Source organism: Geospiza fortis, unplaced genomic scaffold (assembly GCF_000277835.1).
Source record: "Geospiza fortis unplaced genomic scaffold, GeoFor_1.0 scaffold120, whole genome shotgun sequence".
Classification (NCBI taxonomy): Eukaryota; Metazoa; Chordata; class Aves; order Passeriformes; family Thraupidae; genus Geospiza; species Geospiza fortis.
Window position 1 is genome coordinate 3,712,027 of NW_005054364.1, and position 16,242 is coordinate 3,728,268.

The 16,242-nt window shown below is 37.7% G+C and overlaps 1 protein-coding gene across 1 annotated transcript in view; it reads left to right on the forward strand.

Moving 5' to 3' along the window:
- CCDC73 (coiled-coil domain containing 73) overlaps window positions 1–16,242 on the forward strand; it is a 36,762-nt gene that overhangs the window by 16,090 nt on the left and 4,430 nt on the right. The window contains exons 8-13 of the mRNA XM_031059570.1: window positions 2,407–2,511; window positions 7,020–7,130; window positions 8,656–8,787; window positions 11,146–11,181; window positions 12,676–12,844; window positions 13,195–14,724. Of these exons, the coding sequence (XP_030915430.1) occupies window positions 2,407–2,511; window positions 7,020–7,130; window positions 8,656–8,787; window positions 11,146–11,181; window positions 12,676–12,844; window positions 13,195–14,724 (2,083 nt within the window). The remainder of the gene's footprint in view (window positions 1–2,406; window positions 2,512–7,019; window positions 7,131–8,655; window positions 8,788–11,145; window positions 11,182–12,675; window positions 12,845–13,194; window positions 14,725–16,242) is intronic.

Below are 16,242 nucleotides of genomic sequence, written 5' to 3' on the forward strand. Positions count from 1 at the left end.
AAAAACTAGTTAATTTCACTTCTTTACCCTTCAGAAATATTTAATACTGGCCTAAGTGGTATCTTACTGCTCAGTTTTTAGAAGAAGTATTACCAGAACAAAGTCCATTGTTTGACACTTTATTCCGAGTCTTACATTTTGTCTTTGAATTCAGATGGGAGAAATTTGGTATTCCCATGAAGCACTTGCCTACATGTGGGTTCAGTATTAATAAGCAGTATTAATAAGCAGTTGAGAGACTTCTGTTCTGCTTTCTGGTCACCAACAGTTTATTCTAACATTGCTGGTGTTGAAACCAGGTAAAATGGGAATAATGTGTCAATGGTACACGAAGGAAATGATGTTCCATTTAGACTATTAAGCCACACCTTTACACCCCTGAACAGAGTTAGGAGTGTCTTCTCTTGCTGACTCAGGGATATTCCAGACAAAATCCTTTAAAAAAAAGGCTATGGAGTAAATTATCAAATGTAGCAACAAAAAAACCCCAAAACTGTTCCCTGTAATAACAACGTAAGGCACTGCTTTACAGAACATTAAGCATGAAAAAGGTGGTTGGTTTTTTCCTTTTCTTGAACAGTTGCAGAACTTTCACTCAGGAACAGGTCAGAGAAGTGTGTCATTCTTGGTGCCAGGGAGGGACAAAAGCAGTATCTTGCTGGCATGCCCATAGAGCACTCATCCAGCAGCACTCCTCTTCCAATTTATAAAAGCCTGCTTGCATTTTGAGCTTGCTTTTAAAAAATACTTGCCAATAAACACATGGAAAAAAATGAGAGACTTACTCAGGCCTCATTACTCTCCCAGCCCTGAATGCACTAAAAGGATTTCTGTGGAGATGAATGGAGCATAATTTGTGGAGCATATTTGCTGTGTTATCTAAGAGAAGGATTCTGGTCTGCATCTCTCTCCTGTTCTGTGTGAATTGCTAAGTTTTGCTTGGTAGGTTAATTTGAACTTATGGAGGGCTTTGGTGTAGTCTGGAGAGGGCTCTCATGAAGAGATGAGCTTCATGTTTCCTCCAAATGCTTGGGTTTGGAGACATGGATTTCTGTGTTGTGGAGCACTCATAATTCACCTTGATTAGCTGAAATGCTGGCTTCAGTGGTTCTTGGACTTAGGCTAGAAATACCATCTACATTACAGCTGATTTGTACTAAAGTCTATGAGAGAAGCAGGCTGGTCTATTGGAGACAAAGCTGTTCTAGATTTAAAGGATGTGGCCAGCTCTACTACTGACCTGTTGGATGACACTGGCCAAACCATTCCACAGCTCTGCAGTTCAGTCTTCTGGATGTAAAATTGAACTAAAAATAAATTAAGCTTCAGTGAAAAAAATATTATTTATACATACTTGAAAAGGAATGAGAGTACACTAAAATATTGATTTTATTTTTATTAGATAGCTGTATCTTTGCATCCAGTAGAACCAAAACTAGAATAATTTGAAAGCACTTTACAAGTACATCAAAGTACTTTTTTTTTTAATAATATGTTCCTCTCTCAATGTATTTTGAAACAACTGAGCACATCTAAGATTCCTTTCAGCCTGAAACTCAGTTTTTTTTTTTTCTGTGCATATCTTCTTTTAGTAACTTTGTAAGTGGTCTTGAGGGGGTGATGATTGCCTTGTCTGGGTCATTCACTCTGTGTTTCAAACCTTGGAAATGTGTTTTGTAGTGTTCAATAAAAAATGGCTTAGTTTCCAGCAGACTGCAACACACTTCATGGCAGCACTCATGGCATCTTCATCAGCTCAAATCAGCTCACTTCAGGTGTCTCTTTTTTTACAACTTCACCCTCATGAAGTAACAATACAGTCTTGGGGAAGGTAACACCAAAATTCAGACCCTGACAGTAAAATGGAATATAGCTGCACCATATCAGGAAAAGCTAATGGGTGATGGTTCACATCTATTAGGATTTAATTCAGGAGATACAGAGTAATTTCATGCTAGAGTGATCCATTTATGGAATAATTTCTTTTGGATTTTCCATATTTTTCTAACCTGTGATATGGTAAGATAAATTTATTCTGTTTGTCCTGAATAGACATCTCAGTAGGCCTGGATTTGATATATTTTATCCAGATTTGCACTGAAGAATGTATAAAGATTGGGTGGATTTCATTTTAACTATAGGAAAATTTTCTGAAAAATAATGTTATAATGGTTTATAGTAATGTTGACTTCTTCAAGGTAAAAGGTCAGAAAAATGGGTGGTGTTCTGATTTCTCCCTGTAAGTTTTCTCCAATGTCGAGGTTGGAGTACCTTTTTTTACAAACATGAATTTGTAAACACTGATAGAATTTTAAAAAAATTAATACAAAAGATATAAATTATCTAATGTTTAAACTCCAGAAACAAAATCTTACTCATTATATTTATTCTGTTTGTATTAATAAGGAAATTCTCAGCTCTCTACAGCGTGTGCAGGAGCTGCTTCAGCGAATAACCCAAATGAATGTTAGAATGGAAAGTGAATTAAAAGCACTGAAAGAAGACTATCAGGTCAGATTTTTCTCAATTAGACAAGCTGCTACTATCTGTTATGTATTTTTTAAGTCCAGGGCTGTTAAAGACATCTGTGTGCCTTTCAGAACTTTTGACCTCCCTTCCATTGCTCCCTCAGCTCCTTAACTGTCAGCACGAGCCTTGAAGCACAGGCTGTGCTTTCCCTCTTCTCTCCCTAAAGTAAATCATGGTTGCCATTCTCAGCAGCCATTTTTAGAGGGCAAAACCAGAACAGGGTTGCTTTCAAATACCGAAATCAAATTATTTTATGACCTTTGTTTCTTGTAATTTTAATATAGGTACACATTTTTGGGCAACATTTCAAATTTCAGATCTTCATTCATAGCTGGACCTTGTCCTCAGTTTTATTAAAGCAGAGGGCTAAGAAAGAGCATTATCTTTAGCCCTTTCTTGCTGTGTTTTCTGGCATCATATTTATGCTGCAGGTGGGGAGTAGTCACGCTGGAGAGTGTGGAGTTGCAGCACTCCTCAGTTCCTCTTTGTCTTGGTTTAGGGAAAATTTTGGGAGGAAACTTTTGAAGTGGTCTCTTTAGAAGCAACTTTAAGTGGCCTCTCTTCCCACCAGTTCAGGAGACGTAAATTTCCTGTGAGAAAAGTGGAAAAAAATTGTTTATTTAACAAGCAAATTACTCACAAACATGAAAAAATGAATAATATTAAACAATGAAACTTCTCATTGTTTTGAAGAGATGGCAAATGCAGAAAGTCTTTCTGTAGTTCAGAGTCCTTTTTGGGGGTGTGTCTTCAGTTCTTCTCAGTCTCTCCGGGGTTGGGTCTGGTGTCTGCAGTGTAGCTTGGGGTGCCCTGGACGATAGACCTGGTGTTCCTGGACTGAACAGTTCCAAAAAACTACTGGCCTCAGCTAACTAAAAAACCAACTAATTAAAAGCAAAGGAGAGGTCTGTTCTGCTGTCCATGCTGCAGGCAGCACAGTGGGTGTGGATTCTTTGCTTCCTTTTTCTGCCCAGGTCAGGATTAAATGTGTGAGAAGGTATTTCTTATTGGGACTCAGATGTTTATGGGTTCTTATTCTACAGTCTCACAAACTGTGACCTCTACAGCACTTCACTCTAACAAACTAAAAATGGAGCTGTATCTCTCTCTCTCTACAAGGCCTTTTAAGGATAAACTGTCCAATTAAGAAATGACACCAAATTATTGTTACTTTTAACCCAATAACCAACCACCTGTGGTCTAAACAATATGGACTTTTTGTCCAATTACACAAACCCACCCACCCGTGGAGAAGAAGGACCAGCCTCCACCCTAAAACCTCCATCTTGCTTTATATATATTACTATATTCTAAAATCTTAAACTCTAAGTTTTCCACCATGTGATATTACACCCTTGTATTCAAACTCCACACCCACAATCCCAATTCTATCACTCAGTTTTGGAAGCTTCTCCACAGCCTCAGGTCAAATGCAGTGTTCTCTTGGGGGTCAGTGCCTGCCAGCACAGAAAGTCTGAAATTCTCAGTAACCGGGGTTGCAAGTGGGTGAGAAAGATGCAGGGGAGCAAGTGCAGTTTCTGCAGACAACCTGTGTGCTGCTTCTCTCCCCCTTCGCTCTCAGAACCAGTCTTGAAGGTGCAGAACTTAATATCCAGTGTAAGCAAAACAGATGACTGGGAATGCAAGCATCATAAAGTCACTTTAGGACACTCTTTCAGCATGTAAAAGCTCAGAACAGTTCAGATTCCACATTTCAATAGCAGTCAGTGCACTGAAGGTTAAGGTCATACCCATTCCCATCAGATGTGTCATTCAGGTACAACCACTGATAGGACTATTAAAAATTATTACCTACTGTTTGCCTGGACATAACCACAACTGTTCCACTCTTTGAAGCCAAGGTTTTGAACTAGGAGTTCAGCAATTTCAAATTGAACTTCCAGTGTGGATGTATACTTCTGTTTCTAAATAAATGCTTCTATGCTAATTTGAAATTATTCACTTCCCCTAAGACTCTTAACGGGTGTGAATAGCTTGCCTTCTGCCACAATATAAACATAGGATTTCTGTATTTTGATGAAACAAGTAAGGTTGAAGGTGAGCTATGTTCTCCATCAGAAAGTGGCTAAAACCTCCCTAGGAATCAAAGCAACATTTTTACAAAGATTAACTGAACAACCCTTTGGCTGTAGAATTGCCTAGAGTAGCATGATTTTTCTGTAGCTGCTGTTATTTGTATGTTGGGTCCAGTGAAGCTGGATTACTTGCTATTCATGTGATCCTGTTTTTCGTTAAAGAAAGAAGGTAATGTGCTTTTTAATTTTTAAGATAATTGGAATTGCTTTGTAGATTAAAACAGAGGCTGGAGATAATTAATATATATAACCCTACTGGTGATGACTTTAGTCCTTTGTGTCAGGACTGTTGAATAGCAAGTGTATTTTAAAGTGCTTTTTTTCTGATAGCATTTCTGAGCCATTGTTTCCCCTCTCAGATAAAGTTTATAGTATGCCTTAAAGCTCCAGCTAAAACAGTTAATGGTATCTGTGAATCTTCTCTTTGAAGACTGCACATAAATGTCTACAAGTATGGCTTGTTTTCTTCTTGCTAAGGTATGGATGGAGGACAAGTCTCTCTTTTGCAGCCTGTGCAGGCCAAAAATTGATTTCTGGTTGCAATTATGCTAATTCTGATGAGAGCCTGCTCTGATTTGGGTCTGTTTGTATTAGACATTGAGGAGGTATTACTGTTTTCAATTGTTCTAACTACAGCACAAACCACAGCTGGTCCTCAAAGCTTCAGTGCAGTCCTCAAAGGTAACTTCAGGCATGAATACTTTGGATGAAATGGGTGTTACAAGGCATGCCTTGGTTATGCTTATATATATGGATAAAAACCTGATAAATTGATGTAAATAAACTTTTTTTTCAGTTTGATACAATTACCATGATATTCCAAGAAATGAGACAATATTAGCTTCTTATTTTGCATTTTTGCAATCATTACCATGATATTCCAAGGAATGATAAAATGTTAGCTTCTTATTTTGCATTTTTGCTTTTTTTTTTTTAATAAGGAGCTGAATATATAACTTATAAAAAATATTCTTAAAGAGATGACAGAATACTTGAGAATGCAAGGAATTCAGGTATTCCCCTGTGTGTACAACTGGCTTTAACATGTGATCAGTTCCATACATCTGCTACTTCTGAGATTTTGCCCTAAGAGCTATGCTGTGAATAACTGTAATCATCCATCACCAAGGAGGCTGCATTTCAGGTGCAAGTAAAAGCATCCTTGGAGTTAAGAGCAGGTTCATCAGAGAGAGGAGGTCTTGGATTCCTGGTTTATACAACTGGATGAAAGATGCTACATCAGAGTGGAATTATTCAGACATTGTATTGCTGAATTGTCCCATTTTTGGAAATACATAATCTGTCAAAGAAGATCCATTATATTCTCATGCACAATTTTCCCATGTGTTCAAAAGTGCAGGGTAGTTTGAATTTTCCTAGTGTTAGTACCTGTAAAATACAATTTTATTAGTAGTATAGCTAAATTAACATAGACATTTTAAAATTGGTGCTAAGTGAATCAAAAAGTGGACTCATTTTTGGTTAAAAGATTTAGTAAAAAGGAATTGGTTTGGAGTATTGCCTCCATAACATTTTTCAAGTGGACTTTTAAAGAAGCTCAGCAGAATCATAAATATGTAGCTGGTCATACAGCTCATGCATTAAAGTTATGCTTACATTATCAAATATATTTGTGTCATCTATTTAGCAGGTAATGGAATGCAGGAACTCTTATCTTCCATATTGTTTGCTATAAAAATATGATAGGATAAAAATTCCAAGAGTACCTGATATGTGTGTGAAGTTGCTGCTGATTTACACAAGACTCCTTTAATTTAGCAAGGAAAGCTGAAAGAGTTAACCCAAAACTGTTGCAAGCACAGTTATGGTGGTATAAAACTTAATATTACTGTTATTTCAATGCACTCCTATTTCAGTGACCTAATAAAAATAAATTAAAACATAATCAGATACATACTTCATATTGCAGTAGATATGTTTTAGAATGTAAAGATTGTATAGTTTATAAGAGAGGTTAATAAACAATTTAGGACAGAAAAACTGATTATAAAAATATTTTTTTCCTGTCAGTATGCAGTAGTTTTTTCTTTAAGTACAGTGACTCTGGATTATGCTACATTCCATATCTCTCATCTCTGGACTTTATATTACTTTTTCAGCACATTAAAACTTATGCAGTGAAACTGAATAATGGCAAGTGTTTTTATACCCTTTTATAGCCATTTCTTTTTTCATAACCTCCCCCTGTTTCCTGTTAGCTAAACTATAAGCACCTTTCTGTTAATTTATGAAAATTATTGTTGAGATAGCACATTATCACTGATCTGTATGGCACTTGCAGCATGTTAGAAGCAAAGGTCCAAGCAACATAAAACACATCAAAATTCATTAATGTGGTATTGATTATTTTTTGGATAATTAATTTTATTGCAGGCCCTTGAAAGAGATAATGAGCTGCAAAGGGAGAAGGCAAAGGAAAATGAAGAAAAGTTCCTTAATCTTCAGAATGAGCACGAGAAGGCACTAAGAACTTGGAAAAATGATGTAGGTTTATTAAATTAAATGCTTTAGTATTAAAAGTTTTTTGGAATAGTTGGCAAGCATTTCAGGTAATCCCTAAAAGCCAAGAAAATACTGCAGAAATAATGCAATAAAAACAACTGATTTCTTCTCCAGTAATACAGATACTTCTAGAAATGAATATTTTTTCAAGGTAGATTTAGGTTGACTTCTGTGCTCTAAAAGGTCAGTGCTCTTCCTGCAGCTCTGATTTGAAAGGAATTCTGCAGTGTGGACTGAGGGTGAAAGGGGATAAGAAAAGGTGTGTCTGCTATGTCCCCCTAGGGAATTCCCCTCTGTGGACACCTAAACAATAGTTTGTCTTCTATATTTGACATACTTTCTATTACCTCATTACTTTTAAAGAATACTTTGGCAATTATTTAATCCAAAACAATTAGCAAAACATTGTAGCTGTAAAAATTGTCTCAAATAATAAATGCATGTTTGGATGTAGGAAAGATTAATATCACTTCAATAAGACAAGCTCTGCTTAATGTGTGGAAACCAGACTCTTAGCAGCATTTGTTTAATAGTCTGTCTTTTTTATTTCTATGTGCTTGGCACTTGCTGCCAGAAAGGTTTTGCTTTTGGTAGATAGATTTCCAGGGAAGCTGGAGGGAAATAATGCAAAGCTGTCCTTGTAATCCTGTTGTCTAAGGCTCACTCCTTTGAGTGCAGCCGCTGTGGGGATGACTGCAACCATGAGACCACAAAATAGCTGAACTGTTCTGATGCTCAGTTCCCTGAGAAGATTTGATTTCCCTGATTCCTTGGAGAATTTTATACCATAATTTCCTCTATAGATGTGGGAATTTGCCCTGCTTATTTCTCAGGAATGTTTACATCTGTTCTGTAGAAGATAATTGTTACTCCTTTTCATATTTCTGCTATGGCTAACTAGAAATTTTGTCTCCTAAAGTAAATAATCAAGGATAAAGTTAACACTGGTCCAGAAAATCTAGAAATCTTTGTAAATTAAGTAAAAGTATTTCTGTGAAATTACCCTTCAATTCTTTTTACAAGTTGTAGTTTGGACCATCCAGTTAGTTCTAAATACAAAAATTTAATTGTTACATACTTTCTGAAGGAGGATTGGATACTTGAGGCTATTTACAGAAGTAAAGGGCTAAGCAAATTATTTGCTGTTGTGGTTTCTTGACAGTGTAGGTAGAGAATGAATGTTGAATATTTCATTTATCTTTGAGCCAGAAAGGAAGAAAGCTACAAATACAAATCTCACTTTTTTGGCGTATTGTGACAAGTAGTAAATGGTGAAAAAAAATCCCAAACCAGTTAATAAAAGCTATAATCTGTAATGGAAATGTGGTTAAAATTTTGGTTGAATGAAAGATCTCAATTACTTTGTACAAAAAAATTCCTTAGCATACTTTCTTTTAAGGATGAAGTTTCATTTGCTAAGCTGTTCATGCCTTTGAAAAATGCTGGTTTACCCATTTGAATATGCAGTAAAGTGTTTGTGTGCTCTGTGGTACTGCAATTATTACAGGAGGAAAACATGAGAAGAGAAATACACACTATTAAAAATGAGCTGAATTCCCTAAAAGGACTTCATAGACATCTTGAAGATTATCATCCTCCTCCAGGAAATCAGCATTCTGAGCAAGTGGAAAATCTGCAGGTAAGTGTCTTTACTAGCTGCAGTGTGTCTAGTAGAAATGCCAGAGAACTGAAGATATGACAGTTTTTCTAATCTCGTCTGTCATGTCCACTGATTCTCCTTTGACATGGCTCAGCCTAAAAATTTATGTGACAATGGCTCTAAGTATCACTGAAACTTACTGTACCCAGAGAATGTTCTCCTTTCATCAAGAGAGGTGCTTATATCACAGAAACCTGAGATACTACTTCATTAATCACTTTTTACCTAACAGACAGCAGTTAAGCCACCTATCTTTACTAAACCCTATTTCACAGACATATTTTCCATGGGTATTTCTCAAATACGGGGGCAGATCCAATTGGCTTCTTATGTATGTTAAGTTCCCTGGAGATGTGGAAGTAGGTCCAACTCTACTCAGAAGAACTGATTTCAGCTTCTCTAAAATCTGAAACACAGGACAGATCAGAAGGTTGTTTTTATCTATCAGGTTATCTAAGTGCTTCAGTTTTAGTTTAGGAAACACCAACCTTTATGTCACACAGCATGTTTAGGAGCCATCAAAGGCACAGTAAGCTCATCAGCTGGTGAATGCAGGAGGTAAAAGACTTTTATGCAGTGCAGGCTGAACTAGAATTGAGCTTGGGTTGTTGGGTGAGCCCAGTGCATGTTCAGCTCTAGGTGCAGGGCACACATGGGAAGTCAGCAAGTGGTTAAGCACACAAAGATGGGCTTTTGGAACTAAAGGAAGAACACATAGCAGCTCTGTTATATCCCATGATCCTTGCAGCTATACACAGAGATACCACAGATCCCTCTGTTATATCCCCTGCAGCTCTGTGTTATCCCAGGATCAAACTGGATTGCAAATTTATATTCCAGTATTCTGTGGGATTGAAAAAATTGGGCAGAGTCGGAAGCAATAAGAAACCTTCTCTGTGCATTGAGTGTGTTCTGTTGCTCTGTTGAGTATTTTCCATTAACTTTCACAAACAAGTAATGATCTATCTTCAAATGATCTATCTTCATTTTTCATACAATCTTGTTTGGAGCGTTCAGAAAATAGGAGGACACTAGGATTGTAAAGACAGATAACTATTTTAGAACTAGTCCATAATTGTCAGTAAAATGACAAGCAGTAAAAATATTTTAGGATTTGGAAGAATGTAAAATCAATTTCTTCTCAATGCACATACACAAGTATGTTTATAGTAAACATACACATGGCTGTGGTATGGGCTTAATAATGCAAGGGAGATGAGATTTGAAATGATCACTCCTTTGCCAAAGCTGAACTCTACAAGGAATTATGCAAGTTGTGTATCTTAAAAATCACTGTTTCCTTGAATGGAAATGGAATATTGATTTTGTTTAGGATGCAGAATCAAAGTGATTAGGCATTCATGATAAACAGTACTGGTGCTTACTAAGATAGCCCCATGGGTTTGAAAGCAGAAAAGCTTAAAGCATATGCTCATAAATGCAAAAGAAGTCAGATGTCTTCCAAATATACATCTTACACTGTCTTATGGCAAATTGCCACACCACTTTGTGTTGTACAATCATTAGATTTCCAAAGCTGGGCAGGTTGGACTGAGTGGAACAGTGCCAAGAAACTGAAGCTGCAGCAGATCATATTGGTTATCCTGATTTGTGGAATTTCACCTTGTATCACTAATGAGTCAGCCTCTAGTGACACATAAAAGGGGAAGGTGTTGACTTGGATTTAGATCTTGACTGTGGTTCCAAGTGTTCTAAGGAAATATGCTTATACTTATTTTTACACCTAGTGCAATCTGAAATCCCTGTGGTTATTTGTGGGGTATGAAATTCAAAATGTACTTAACCTTCTTCACACTGATCACCTCTGGAATAGTAATTAAACAAAAGACATTTTTAAAAGAAAGGTACAATGTCAGACCTCATTACAGACTTGGATTGCAGTTTAGTTTAACCTTGCCATGCTTCACATTTACTTTGATATAATTTGTAATTCAGCTGTGTACCATTAGAGAATAGGCTTACACCCACCAATGGCTTGCTTGTAATTCTTTTGTGGGTGTATGTACAGGGAGATTTGGCTTTCAGAAGGGTTTGAATTTCATACTATGAAATAGTCTTTTGAGGGAAAAGGGTATTTAAGGATATATGTGTTTCTTAGTTGGATTTTACTAAATCACAGGCAAAAAATTAAAATCCAAGTTTAAAAGTTTTGTTATTTAGGTATTTTAGTTTGTCCATCTTGGACCTATTTTTGAAGGGCTGAACAGCTATTTGAATTTATTTGAAAAGTAGGTTTCTTCAACCCATCTGAAAAGCTGGAAAGGAAACATGAAACCTTTCTGCCTTTCTATGAACACTTCATCCTGTTTGTTTCAGATGCAGTCCCCAGCTCAGCCCACACCAACAAATGTGGTAAGTTCCACTGCAGTGGCTGTCTTACTTCTGTAGAAAAGACTAATGTACACAGCTATAGAGTGGTGCTTGGTGTTTCTGTCTGAAGAAAGAGCTCCTGGAAACAAAAGATTGTAAGAGAATTACAGATTTCAGGAAAGAAAAAGGAAATTTCTACTATTTGTATTCAAAAAGGTTGAAAGTGTGATGCCCAGGCTATATGGAGGAAAGAAGCCCTAGAAAAGAAAAGAAAATGTGCAATACATACAATTTCCAAGTGTTACAGGGAACATAATGATAAAACATGAGGAAAAGAGAAGGAAATTTCAACTGAAACTTCAAATTGAGGGTGGAGGAAAATGATTTTTAGGACCCTCCTCTATTTACCATGACTCCTCCCTCCCCCAGACCAGGAAAGCTGGGAGCCTCAGGATGTTCCTGTGACCTGCAGGAAGCTGTTTCCAGCAGATTTGTGTTCTACATCCCTACTCTGCCAGCACTGCAACAGCCCCATTTTTTAGCAGTGCTGTCTCCCTGCCTCCTTCCACTCTGCAATATTCTCTGTCCTCCCCACACACCCAGTGCCCAAGCACAGCTCTTGTAACTCCCTCCCACATCCCAGCCTTCCTTCTGCAACACCTCCAGTCACCCAAGTGTCTTCAGCTCTTTCCCACATCTTTTATGGCCTAAGCTCCCTCCCACATCTGCCTCTTTTATATCCTATCTTTAGGGCAAGAGCCAGCATGTGCTCCTGTCTTCAGCTGCCAGACAGTTGATGATGATAAAGGATGCATCTCCTTTTGCTTTTATTTTGGTGGGATTTTATTTTCTTCACTATTCAGGCCCTAGTTTGCACAGAACTTCATTGACTGCAACTTTCAAAACTGAACACAAATACACAATGCAGTAGTAGACCACTGATTTAGACTTTTAAGTAGACAAATCTTTCAGGTTTCTGTTCTTGTTGAATTTGACTCAAATTGAATTTAAAAAGCTATTTGGGAGGGAATGAGGAACTAAATGTCAGGGATTGTAAATTCAGAAGCCTTGTGAAATGAAGTTAAAAGTCCTGGGCATTTTGCTAGAAAAAAATGTTGTTTATATGTGCATGTGCTGTTTTTGTGTGTGTGTTGTTTATGTGTTTGGGTGTAAACAGCAATCATGCAGGATTTTTGCACATGGAATCACTGAGCAGGTCACTGAGTGGGCCAGCAGAGAGAGGGAGCAATCCAACCACCACATGTACAGCACAAATTCCTTCCTCTGAGGAATTCTGTCAAATGGATAACTTTGTGCACTGTAATATAGCAGGACCTGAATTCTTTCCTACTCTTCTAGGGTATTAGTCTGCTTTTTTCTTTTCCTCTGTTTACACTTACTTTTTATGCTTCAGGTTTTTGTTTTCCATCAGAATTGTAAAATTAATTTTAAATCTCAGTCCTGAACTTTTTACCTAATCAGTGACTATAGTCAATTACTAAAGTACCTATGATATTTTGTTCCTTCCTATGCTAGAGTGGTCAAGAACACTCAAAAGACAGTGAAATACAGGCTTTTCAGAAAGAACATGAGATTATGCAGTCTGTAATAAGAAAATATGGTAATTGTGGAAATGAAGAAGAATCTGAAGTAAAAAACACAAGGGACCCATCTTCAAGCATTGAGGAATTAAAGATAGAACAAAGTAATAACCTTCCATGGATAATAGAGATAAGTAGTTTTGTTAAGAAAGGATAAATGTTTTCAGATATAGTATATGACAAGAGAGGGCTTAAATCCTGAATTAAGTGGTCATATCTAAAATCTACAGAATCTTAATATATTCTCTGCTCTCTCAATTCATAAATATTTTGCAAGTAGCCACAGTGCAATACTTACCTTCAGTAACTTTTTGACAGGCTTGTGTGTGTAATATGTCACTATTGATACCAATCCTGAGTCCACCTCTTTGGAAATTCTAAACTGTAAAAATAAAGCATTTCATAATATATCTGGGTTATCAGTCACTAACTAGAGAATACCCTCACTCTGCAGGGTCACAAGTTCTTGAGAACAGTTTTAAGGATGAAATTAATGTTGCTAGCCCTTGTGAAGGAAAGCAAAGGGAGGCTTCTCACAGGAACACCCTCTGCACAGATACTGATTTAATTACCCAAGGACACACCTGGGAAATGCACGTCCCTGGATGCAGAGAGGCAGAAGGAACAGCACACAGAGCCTTACCAGATGAAAACAATGCAGATTCAGATCAAAAGCCACAGGACAGCTCTGAGCCCTTGGCAGCACACCACACACAAACAAGGAAGGGCATTTTGGGCAGTGCTGAGACTGTAGGTGCTGACAGGAAAAACAGAAGTCAGGAGACTGACACCAGCAAGGATGAACTATGCAATGCTGCAGGTGAATCAACTTGTGCCAAGGCAGATGCAAACTCAGGCACCAGACAGCACAACAAAAGTGTCCTTACACCTGAAGCTCCCAAACCTGAGTCTGAAGCTGTTCTTTGCACTGAGAAGAGTGCCCTGCATGACAGAAGTACAGACAACCACCAAGCTAAGGAGTTAAGTTTTGGCATCCTACCTTATACTAAAGAGAATTCTCAAACAGAATACCAAAAATGCAGCTTGCTGAATAGTGACAATTCTGTTGGCAGTGGCTTACATAAAACAGAAAAAAATTTCAATCTGAGTGGTTTACATAGAGATAAACTTCCTCTGGAACAGACACACGTAGATGCTGAAGGCAGAAATGATGACAATGCCAGAAACATGAACAGCACTGGTGTTCTGGCAACTGATGCTCAACATCCACCAACTGTTTGTTGTGATAACACAAGTGCTGATGATGCTGCTGCAAAAGAATGCAGAGATAGTAAGTCTCTCTTAGGTACTTTTAATTTATGCCCCCCAAAAACTGAGAGAGGAGTAAATGCAGATGACATGCACAGCAATCAACCTGAACAAAGCACTGCTAAGCAAACAGGGAATGCTACAAACACATGGACTTCCATTGCTGAAGCCAAATCTCCAGGAAAGGCTGATGGCCTCGAAATTGCTCACAAAAACCCCCCAGCAGATAGGGCATGTCCAGATAAACTAATTCCACATAAAAATGTTAACAATGGTACTCAGGTACACGCCATCAAAACTGGACATTCCCTGGAGATTAATGCTTCAACAAATAACACATTGTTAAAAGAGAAAAAAGACTCACTGAGTGGAACAGTTCCAGGAATGAAGCTTGCTGAGGGTCACCTGAAAGAACCATGCTCTTTACCCATGAGAACATCTGGAAATTCAGTAAACATAAGTGTAAGGTCATCCTTTGATCTTCCAACTTCAGATAAAAAAGCTGAGAAAACTCCACTATACTTGAATTTTTTAGCTCTCAGCTCTTGTTCAAGAATAAATCAAATGAGAGGTCAAGCTACATGGACTTCAGCTTCCAAGGAGCCTTCCCTTTTGAAAGAGAAACCACCTTGCTTAGTGGAAAACACAAATGTTGTTTCAAACACACAGAGTCAAGATCTCAGTGGAAATGGGGACAGCGGAGATACAGGGCAAGGTAAGAAAATATAAACATTAATGTTCTGAACCATGTAGTGCTTAGAAAAATTATTAGAAGGTGAAATGTCTATATCTAAGCTTAGTGTAGAAAAATGTAAGCCTGACAATTTAGTTATATCATGAAAAGTTGAGATTGCTCTGTTTATGTTATAAATGCAACTAAGCAGCTTTTGTTAGCTTATCAATCAATTAGTTGATTAAATATTTTTTTCTCATATTTCCCTTTGTAAAATAACAGCAGTGCAATGACAAACTGAATTTTGATAGGCATTTCTAACCCTAATGTAGAGCATAATCTATCAGGGCTCTGCATGGATCTGAAAAGTGCTGAGCAGCTTTTGCAAATTATTCAGTGTTCTCATTTTGCATCAAAATTAGGGTTGATTTTGAACCAGTAGATGCTTCTTTGAACGGATCTTACAGAAATTTACTTTTTATTTTATTGTACATCTCTAATTTAGATGGACCATTAAAACCATCTGAATGTGCTGAGTGTGTGAAAGGACTTTATATTCTGTCAGGCTCTGGAAAACATGGAGCTTGAGGTGCTCGAGGAGCATTTTCATCTCCTACTGCTGACACTTGGTTATTATTTGTTGAGCAATATTTTGCACATACAAATTAGTAAATATGAACTTTATTCCATGGGTTTCTAAATCATTACTGACATGTGGAAAAACTGTATTTAGATTTGTTTTGCAATAAAATGAGCTGGTAGATTACCCCAAAACTGGAGCCCTGGGTGTTTTCCAAAGAGCAGGATCCACAGGACAGGGTGTTTGTGTCTATAGAGTTTTTGTTGGTGCAGTTTTCACCTTTGGCCCTTGAACATACCAAGAGCAGAGTGGACTCTCATCCTTACTTTTGCAGCCAGTGGCAGACAGAAACTCAGTAGTCTGGTTTCTTTACGTTGCTCTGTTATGAATTTAGCTCTATAGGTAATTTTGTTTCTGTCCTTGGTCTCCTGCTCGTGGATATTTATGTTCTGATGCACATTTTTTGAAGTTCAGTTTCAGAAATGTCTTTGTGCCTAAAACAGCAGTAGTGGTAGCAAGGTACCAGAGTCCTGATGTCAGATGGCACATTATTTCTTTGAATAATGTGAATTTTGGTGTCTGTTTCAATAAAACGAATGCCTAGTTACATGATGTTCTGCATGTATCTTTTCTGTAAGAAAAGACAGAGCTATCTAAATTTCTTCCCTGTGAGTTCCTCCTCCTCTTCTTGTCAGAAACTTTTCTGTATGCAAAGTGCTGGCACTCCAAGTGACTCTGAGAGATTCATCCAAAGGAATTGGTAGGGAGCTAACTCCAGTCCCTCATTTGAGTTGCCTCAGTTGAATTCCAGCAAACCTTCATGGTGAGGGTCTTGGTCTGTGTCCCAGATGTGCCTCATGCTGCCAAATTGAGACAGTATCCTCCTTGAGGCTGCTGCCCTCTGGGAGTGCTGCAGAACCTCCCTGTGAGGGCTCCCACAAGTCACTGCAGCTCCCAGTGATGTTGTTGTGCTTGGGGTC